Genomic DNA, 10091 nt, shown 5'->3' with positions numbered 1-10091 from the left:
CATGACTCATATGCGTGTCATATTTTATGGTGCAGTGTGTCCATCCTACGTGGCATCTCTTCACAATCAAATTTGGTACGTGTGAGCAATTATTTTTTACTTTTCTTGCTTAGTAAGTTAGTTAGTAATTTCACACGTGTAGTAGACATGGTTGTTGATAATTTTATATTTAAAAAAAATTAAAAATAACCTTTTAATGTCACTTTCTTGATTCTGGTCAATGAAATCTGTGATTTGTTATTGGGTGTCTAGTTTGGGCTTAGTTCGCGGTCAAGCCGGGAGCGCAAAAGCTGGTCAAGTTGACCCAGGTGGTGCGTGAAAGGCATGGACAAGGGTTAACATGTGAATCCCACACAAAGAAACAGGTTCTTCTTTTCTATCTTGTTTTCAATACTTTCATACTTTCAATATGTATAATTAAAATATAATGCTTTTTTAAAGTTTCTTTTTCTTTAGATTGTTCTATTCCGTTTATGTTTTTCTTGCTTTAACCCTTTTGCGTATATAGAATCTACTTTCGATGCTTTTTTGCAATTTTATTTCTTTTTCCAAAACTAAATTACATCACACTCGACAACTAGTGCTTAAGAAAAGTCCTTTGAGTAGCAAAGCAATTTATGTTGTCTTGCTCTTTTCAAAATTTTCCCAACGCAAGTTCTTTTTCAAGGAGTGAAAGTGTCTAAAATGACTATTTGGAAATAAAGATTTGTTAAATATTATGCTTTTGAGCACAAATGTGAAAATATAAATGAATATTAAGTTGGTTTCAGTGAAATTGAGATTAAAACTCTTGAAAATAAAATTTGACATTTAATTTTACAAAAGTTTTACTATAGTGTTATCAATGATTTTGTAAATGACTGATTTAAATGCTGACTTTAGAAAATATCATTCGCTTCTATACTATTACTGAATTGTTCTCTCTTATTGTCTCATTTTTTTCATTCATAAAAAAAGTTACTTTAGACATAAAAAAATAACATTGTATAAAAACTATGATAAAATTTGTATTTTATTAAGAAAATACATTTATATTTTTCAATTTACAAAAAAGACAATTTTATTTCTATCATACGTGTATGAGTATTACGAGTGATGATAAATTTTCAAATTCATCATTTAATCTACACTTTTTTGATAGATTCATCGTACAGTTCAAGATTGTTTGATTTTTTTTTCTTTTTGAAATTTGTGATAGATAATAATTTAATTATTTAGAAGTATATAATTTTAAATTTTATTTTAAAAAATGAAGATTTAATGTTTTTTAATAAACTTTTTTACTCCTATTTACCTCGCTTAGTTTGAACGTAACGTCACATACAGGCAGTGAGTAATTTCAACTAATAGTTAATGCATTTAATTAAATTCAACTAATATTAATTGGGAAAAACTTTGTACACACCAATTAGTTAGTTTAATAAACAATAAAAGATATAGTTATACAATTTTTTACTTTACTTACGGGTACAATAGTCATTTTGCAAAAACTATGAATAAAATAATAATACTTTGTATTTTCAAGTACAATAAATAAAAAATTAAATATATTATAGAGAAGTAAAAAAAAATGTTCATTTTTTATTAAAATTAAATTTCAAATAAATATTTAAATATAATTATATTATTTAGGAACTATATACATATTGAATATAAATAAAATAAAGTTTAATTTAAGACTGTTATGGAAAAGTATTGTATTTTACAGAGTTAAAATTTAGATTATTAAAAAATTAAAACTATTGAAAAATTAATTAATTATAAATAAATATTATAAACATTAAGAATTTTAATAAACTTATAATATTACATTAACTTTAGATATTTAATTATCGTAAATAATATTATTTCAATATTCTAAATAAACTCATCTACACATGTCTAATTATAATATTGTTATAATTAAATTTTAAGAAATTATAATATAACTATGTCTAATTAAAATAAATGTTTTTTCAAAAATAAAGTAAGATATCTCATATCAGTGAATTTTGTTCAGTGTTGATATCTTACTAAGATTTTTTTTAATGATAATTAAGATATTAAAAGGCATTTATCACCTAATCTTAATTAATTTAAACAATAATTTTATCTTAAAATGAAAATTTAGAATCATGACTATAAAAAAATTAGTTTCAAACATTGTGGCATCATTTTTTTCATTCAAAGCAAACATAATGGTTCATAATTACAATCGTGACAAACAAGGAGGGTAGATGGATTACAGACGGTTCTAAATTTGTTCCATGAAACTCATAGTATTAATGTATTTAATTCACATATTCATTGGCTTATTCACTGATTTTAAAAGTACATATTTTTGGTGAACAGCTTTTAGATGATTTAAATTTCGAAACATTTTGACAATAATACAATAACATTATATATTTAGTTTAATAATTTTTAACAAAATATACCTTTTTAAAGGAATTCTTCAGTTAAATGTTTATATTCACTTAAATATACTTTTCATTCCTACCTTCATAAATATGAAATTTTTATATTTTTAAAGTTTTAATTATACATAAAAATATTAAAACGAAGTTATTTTAATTTAAATACTAATAAAAAATTACTTATAAGTAATAATAAAAAATAATGTTTATATAACATATATTTTATTCTGATAGATATTTTTTTATTTTTTATTAATACAAAAAATAAAATCTTCAATTCCCTAATAATTGTTAGATATCATATTTTATATGTTAGTGGACTTAGTTTAACAGAGAATAACTACAGAACTCTTATTTGTACGGTTTATGTTAAATCCACGTGTTATCTAATTTAAAACAAGGTAAAATTACTTACCTAAAAAATGATTAAAGAAACATGATGTTATTGTAACAATGAAAAGGATATTGACATTTAGTTTTCACTTTCTTCTAAACCTAATTATGCTTCTATTGATATAAACAATCTATTAATTTATTTTAATTTTATCTTCTCATTATTTTTTTGAGTCGCACGTTCACCTTTTGTACCTGCAATAACTATCTATCTCTCTCTCCCTCTCTCTTGCATTTGAATTCCTATAATTGTGATATGATTGTCATTTTCAAAGAACATCTTTTCCAATTTTTTAAAAAGGAAAGAACCAGATTGATCTAGAAAGGGTACCCACACGACAAAGTTAATCAGATTAATTCCACCACATAATAATAGTAGTTAAGAATTTGCTTCACCACTTTATCACAATTATTTTTTAACCCTTCGTTAATGATAATGCTAATATATTGAAACACTTTTGTTAGGAACAATAGATATTCCACACGTTATACTCCTCCAAACTTACTTCCCCAAAGATGTGAATTTGAATTGACAACACCAACTTGACGTCCCAAATCAAATTAAAATATCTCCCAATGCTTAGTGTATTATTAATTAAATGGTAATTGATTAATTAATTAACAAAGAAATATCTTCCACGCAAGTTTACGATATCTTAATATAATCGAAGAGATAAAAACCGTGGCGTCGGATTACAAGAACCACATCGTATTGTTGTAAAAAAAATCATTTCACATGAGCCTACTTTATGTGGAATCATATCTTTAGTTGGAGTTGAGGAATTTTTCATTATGGTATGATAAAATAATAAATCGATGATGGCACTTTGCGTCGCTTAGGAGATGGCACGAAATTTTGGGATAAGATTTGGTTTTCAGAGAACCAACCACACACTTTGCGTCAGAAAAACTGCTTCTGCGAAATCCTGTATATAAACAATTTATTTTTCAAATATCAGATGAATAGTTCTTAGGGTTTTTTTTTTTTTTTTAAGTTGTGAAAGGGTTATTGGTTGTCTGTAGTTGCAAATTGAGTGGATAGTCACCATTTTGAAGAGTATGTGTGGACATGGTGCATTCCCCCTTGAAAGTTGCGAGAGAGACATTGAGTTTTTTTTTTTTTTTGGGTATGTAACCCTTATCTATTCAGAATGATTCCATTCATGGTAGTTATTCGTTTGTATTCATCACATCCATCACATCGAGATATGTGACTATAGATTCATACAATACAATCCTGGTTGAGTTTGAGAGAATTCTTACCAATTCTTACCAAATTCCCAGATATGAATGGTTGAATTGGATTAACTTTGGAGTGTAATTTCATGTGTGAAAGCGACCTGAATCGATCTGATAACATTTGCATTGAATTGGATTGGATTAGGTTTATGAAATTCAATTTATGTCTGACTAATCAACTTGATTGCATTCAGACATCATTTGACAAATGAAAAAACAAAGAAATATCTTGTTTTACACAACTTTCTTATGGTATATGGTTCGTGTAAGAAAAGGCAACAATGTATTATATATTGTATACATTTGTAGTGGTAGTTGTAATCTTAAACGTGTCAGACTTCTGGTATGGAAAGAATTTAACTTTTTTCAAGTCTCCATGTTTTTAAGATAAACCCTAAACCTTTTGAATTATTATATGGTATGGTTATAGTTATAGATTATGATAGCTAGTTCTAGAAGATTCCTGTGCAAATTATTGTAGAATGGTGATGTGCTAATAAAATTGAGAGTTTTAAGATCCTAAGCTCATGAAAACTGTTTTGTTGTAGAAGTTCACAATCACAACACGCCTGGCACAGGGAAATTTCTTCCAATCTGTGATGATGATTGTAGAAAATTGGATATTCTCTTTTGTACCTTTTGGATCCTTCCCTTTGACCCCACTTCTTCAAAGCATATTTTGGATCTGAACTCATGTAAGGTTGTTCAGTTTCTAGGGTTTATCTTTTTTTTTTTTTTTCTTCCTTCCTTGGCCATGGATTTGCCACTTCTTACATTAAATTACCACATCTTACTCATTCTGTGATTTAAAATTTTCATTTGGTTACATTAGGTTTTATTATTATAATCATCATTAGGTATAACCTGATATCACTATTTTGTTCCCTTTTCTTGTCTATCAGGATATCGAAAAATCATTGAAAATTTTCTACCAATTTTGATTCTGTTTTTTGGTTACGGCGTTCTTTGAATCATTGGAGTTTGTGCAGAGTGAAATTCGATACTGAACTTGGCCTGCACTGTACAAAAACAAATATTTGATATTTGATCTGGGCCTGTATTGCCCAATAGCCCATCACCAGCCCGTTTCTATGGAGCAAATTCTTATTCTAGGTTTAATAAGTATTTCCTTCTAGTTTTGATTCTCTGTTGTTTTTTTCCTCTGTTGTTCCTAAGCTGTATTTTCAAAATACATGAATTATCATTAATTCTAAAATTTTAAAATATATTAATTTTTTTTAAAAATATTAAAATAATATGTTTTTAATGTTCAATAAAGAACAACACAATAAAACTCACTCGAGAAACTGGATTCATTTTAGTATTTTTTTGAATTCTATTTTAATTTCTGAAAAAGAAAATACCAATTTTAATACTTGAAATCTTCATCCACTAGGATTATGGGCATTTTGATTGTCTACAACACTATATAAACCACTCATATTTGTTTTACAACCGACTAAGGAAATTTTAATGGATAAAATATCTGTTATTATAGAGATAGTACCGTTCCGTATTATTAAAAAAAAGTTACATTTCTTGTAATTAAGGGTCACTTTTTCTTAATATATAGTTTATTGGATATATATAATTTTGAAGTGGTAAAGGAGGAAAAAATATTGTATTTTTGTAGTTAGAAATTATATTGTTGTTTTATGATTAAAATTTGTGAGCAATAGAACATAAAAAGGTTACATACTTAATTGTAAAATAGTGTTATGAGGAAAACTAATTTGGTTCACAATATCATAAAAGTAACCTAGGGATACATGTGTAATATTCACTTATCACGTTATTTTTATTTTCTTAAGAGATGAGTAGCAAAATATTAAGAGACATCACCATGTATAATTGTTTCATTCGTCAAAATAGTGGTACATATACGTAAAGTTTTCACTATATTGAATGATTGTTATATTTTAAAAGTTGATCAAGAAGTGAATATCTATATTTATTTCATTTTATTTATATATTTTAGATATAAAGTAAGTGCTTTATAAATTTTTTTTCTTATTATAATGAAACTAGATTGGCATTCAATAGACGGAGACTTAAAATAATGATAGATGTATTTGAAAAGCCAAATTTGTAAAAATAAAATAAAGTAAAAGTTCATTTGGTGAAAATATGAGATATTAAAACTAATAAAAGAGATATTGAGAAAATAAAAAAGAATGATTTTTTTTTTCAAGAAGTGATTAAAAATATAGTTTATCCATCAATATACATAAGTGTCATGTACAAAAACTATTATGACTTTCACATTGTCAGTTAAGAGTGATAAGTAATGCTAAAAACTAAAATATTAATTTTAATTCAGTTTAATTTTAGTTTATGAAAAAAACTATTTTTAAGTTTGTTTTCTTAATGAAAAACAAGTTTAGAGAAACTCATTCAAAAAATCCTAATTATGTTCTAAGTTAATCTTAGCTTCAAAGAAATTCATTTCATTTTTTTAAAATACTTTTGGAAAATCTTATTCATGTAAATCATAATATAAAGATTAGCTTTCTGAAGAAGTTTATACGTAAAACTTTTTTATTATTTTAAAACTAATTTTAGTTGATGGTTTTTTTATTCTTTCCTTAACAAGTTCTTCTGTAAAAGTTATTTGATAAGATATTTTACAAAGACTAGTTTGTGCTGTGTAGCTTATCTTGGTTACCCAATCGAAACTAATTGCACCTAAAATGAAGGATGAGGAGAAACATAATTTAAGTGTTATATTAAAATTTCACAAAAAAAAAAATAGTAGGTGAGAAGAGTAAAAAGGGAGTTTAAATGTAGCATGTTGAGTTATATAAACACTTTTTAGCACAGAATTGGGCTTAAAGCCCAACCTTTCTTGTTCTATCAGCCCAACTTAAGTAATTTTCACTTTGTCAGAATCCACCGATTGAACATGGACGAAATTTATCTTTAACTACATGTTGCATTTATATCACTATAACTAAAAAGGAGAAAATATAGGTCTATTTAATATAGATAATTACACTTATATATAGATTCATGGAAAATTTGTATCGATTCCATTTATTTATATATTATAATATTAGAAAAAATACACACATTTTTTTATATGTTATTCCTATTTTCATTATTTTCTTTTATGTTGAATGATACATTTTTTATAAGTTTCTAATTTTGATAATAGTATTAATTTGATGAGATTTACTAGAAAACGTAGTTTCATCCCTATTTATCTCTCTATTCATTGATTCCTTGTAATAGAAATTAGTCAACATCCATGCATTTTCTATAAAATTATTTTTAATCGTTCACTTCTTTCCATTCCACACAAAACATTTTATTCAGCTTTAACATCGTAAAACCACATGTGCACTTCATAAACTATTTTAAGCCATAAACTCCATTTAGATAATTTGCTTTTACTATTTTTACAAGGTTAATTATTGTGAAAATAAAAATAAAAACAGTTTTCTGAATCTAGCCAGGCTCAAATGGATTAACATCCTTATTGGTGTTCTTCTTCTATGGGTATGTTTTTTCTTCATTCCTTCCTTCCTTCTTTTTTGTGTGTGTTTCAAATTGCTGTTAGCATAGTATTGTAATGTGATGTATAGTGAAATTGAAGTGGACAAATAAAAATTCTTTTGTTTTCTTTGTTTTGTTTTTTTGGAGTTTCTTGAAAAAGGTTCCATTGATGAACACCTGAGAAAATGTGATGTATCTGCCAAACTTATTCTTAATGGTATCACCTTTTCAAAGGGTTTACTGGGCAATATGTTTAACAATTTTAAATTTTAGTTTTTTAAATTTCTCATTTTTCTTCAGATGCATTTAATTTAAAGGAAGTTATTTGTTAATTGTTCTTGATTAAAATAAAATAGTTTTTCCACAATCGTAAACATGGTAAAGAATTTTTTATTTTCTTGGGAATATATAAAAAGGTAAGGAAAAGACTCCTTTGTAATTTTTTTTCCTTCTTGAATTTGTGTATGTTAGTTTGTATATCCTTGATGTATGTAACAATAGTACTAACGATTGTTGTTGTCACTTTTTTAAAGCCAATATTATAAAAATAGTTTGATGCATTTTCCAACATGGAGCTATTGTCAAATGAGGTAATTTGTTTTTCTCACTCCTTTAATTGTAAATTAAAAAAAAAAGTTCTCTATAATGTAAATTACCAATTTGCTTTCGTCAATCTAATTCACCTCTCATACACTAATGGTTGATAATACATGAATAGACACAAAATATTTCGAAAAAACTCCACCTTGTTTAACTTTTTTTGTTTATCTCATTTTACATTTTACATAATTGATAATATACATTTCTCATGCACATTTTTAAAATAACTATAATCTATAATTGATTGGTTCAATTTCTTTAAAAATCATAATTTTCTGTGGGTTTCACGTTGTATTGTATAAGTTTTTGTTTATGATTTTGTAATTTGAATAGAATTTAATCATTATTGGTAGAGAAAGTGTTTGACGAAATTAATGTATGGCATTGATCTTATTTGTGTACTCTGTTTTTTTTTTTTGAAAAGCTTTCACATTCAGATGATCATGGCTTACTCCATTTGCCACCTGCATTGGATATAGCAGATAGATCTGTGAAGCTACTTAATACCCATCCAACTATGACAAATCATCATCATGGTCTTGGTCGTTCAATCTTTTTAAAACAAACACGACATTATTATGGCCACCAATATTTTCGACGTAACTCTACCAATCATGCCAATGCTTCGTCTTCACGTGCCAAGGGTATTTCTTCACAATCTAAACACCTTGCAAATGTGTATTTACTCATTCTTTTTATCATGCACAAGTTCATTTTAGAATTCTTTCCTTCTCTTAAGTTTAGTTTACACTACCAAAAGATATACCACACTTCAGATATTAGAAAAATTTATATAAATAGGTTTTACAAGTCGAATTTAAAAAATTGAATTAGGTTTAAAGTTTACGTTTTAAATATGTGTGTTTATCCTAGCAGATTGATTGTTTGTTAGGTCTATTTGTTAACAATCCAAGTGTGAGTCTAAGTCCCACATTGGTTATAAATGAGAAAGTAAAGCACCATATAAGGATAAAGCATTGACACCACTCTCAACTCAAAAACTTAAGACAATGAATTTATATGATTGGGCTCAAATCTCATTGTTTTAAACCTATGTATTGATATTTTTTTTTTTTGTGTTAGAAAATTGACTACCTAAGCTTTTTTAGTGTGAACTGTTAAATTACTTGTTTTTTTCAGAATATAGAGAGAAAGTGTTTTCAAGGCCAGAGAGAATTCCATCAAGCTCATTAGGGATGGAAGAAATGTCATCAAATAATAAAGCAGAGATGGTTTGTGGGACCTGTGAGAAACTTCTGAGTCAAAAAATAAACTTTTTGGGGAATTCAATCTCTTCCAGTGAGCTTTCAGTTGTGGCAGTTTTAGTATGTGGTCATGTTTACCATGCAAATTGTTTGGAGCAGAGAACAAGATTTGAAGATGTACGTGATCCACCATGCCCAGTGTGTGCAGGTTTACTCTTACAAGACCATCACAATGATAGTTCAAAGATCATGTGAATGTTACAACTTCATGTGTGTTTTATGGAACATATCTAACAAATTGAAAGATGTGTCATTTCGTTACTATAGCTTGTAAAAGAATTCATAGAATTTGTCAGTTAAGAGTAGTGTGTGTGATTTCTTTTCAAATTCTTTTGTTTCACAAAATGCACAATATATATATACAACAACTTAATACTTTGACTATTTTAGTGACTATGTAGAAACTGTAAATATTCTAGAAGTTCAAAGATATAGTGGATGAAACATTTTTATTTCCCTTATCCATGCCACCTGCCAAAGTTTTTGTGAGTGTGTTTTGAAAAAAAACTGTCTAAAAGAAAAAAAAAATCCAAAAATGAGGGATAAATTATAAATAAAAATTTAAAAAGTGAAACCGGTTTTACAAAATAACTTGCGCATAAATTAATTTTAATTAACATATAGAGAAATTTACGATGTATTTTTCATATGAATAAGGATAAAGAGAAGAATAAGAGTTTTAAAATATCTTAAAAGAATAAAT

The 10091-nt window shown here is 26.5% G+C and overlaps 1 protein-coding gene across 2 annotated transcripts; it reads left to right on the top strand.

Annotated features, from left to right (window-relative positions):
* Positions 1–242: 242 nt before the first annotated feature.
* On the top strand, positions 243–9845 carry LOC114179879 (uncharacterized). 2 transcript variants are annotated; one of them, XM_085670830.1, is made up of 4 exons: positions 243–365; positions 8057–8113; positions 8548–8767; positions 9264–9845. In XM_085670830.1, exons 2-4 carry the CDS (start codon positions 8093–8095, stop codon positions 9581–9583), a joined length of 561 nt encoding a protein of 186 aa, XP_085526956.1. In that variant the 5' UTR covers positions 243–365; positions 8057–8092; the 3' UTR covers positions 9584–9845. The 2 variants fall into 2 exon arrangements, with proteins under 2 accessions (XP_085526956.1, XP_027922167.2); XM_028066366.2 differs by lacking the exon at positions 243–365 and adding an exon at positions 7435–7526.
* The last annotated feature ends 246 nt before the right edge of the window (positions 9846–10091 follow it).

Source organism: Vigna unguiculata, chromosome 3 (assembly GCF_037176805.1).
Source record: "Vigna unguiculata cultivar grain cowpea cultivar isolate G323 ecotype 2 chromosome 3, ASM3717680v1, whole genome shotgun sequence".
Lineage (NCBI taxonomy): Eukaryota > Viridiplantae > Streptophyta > Magnoliopsida > Fabales > Fabaceae > Vigna > Vigna unguiculata.
This window is presented reverse-complemented; position numbering and strand designations above follow the sequence as displayed.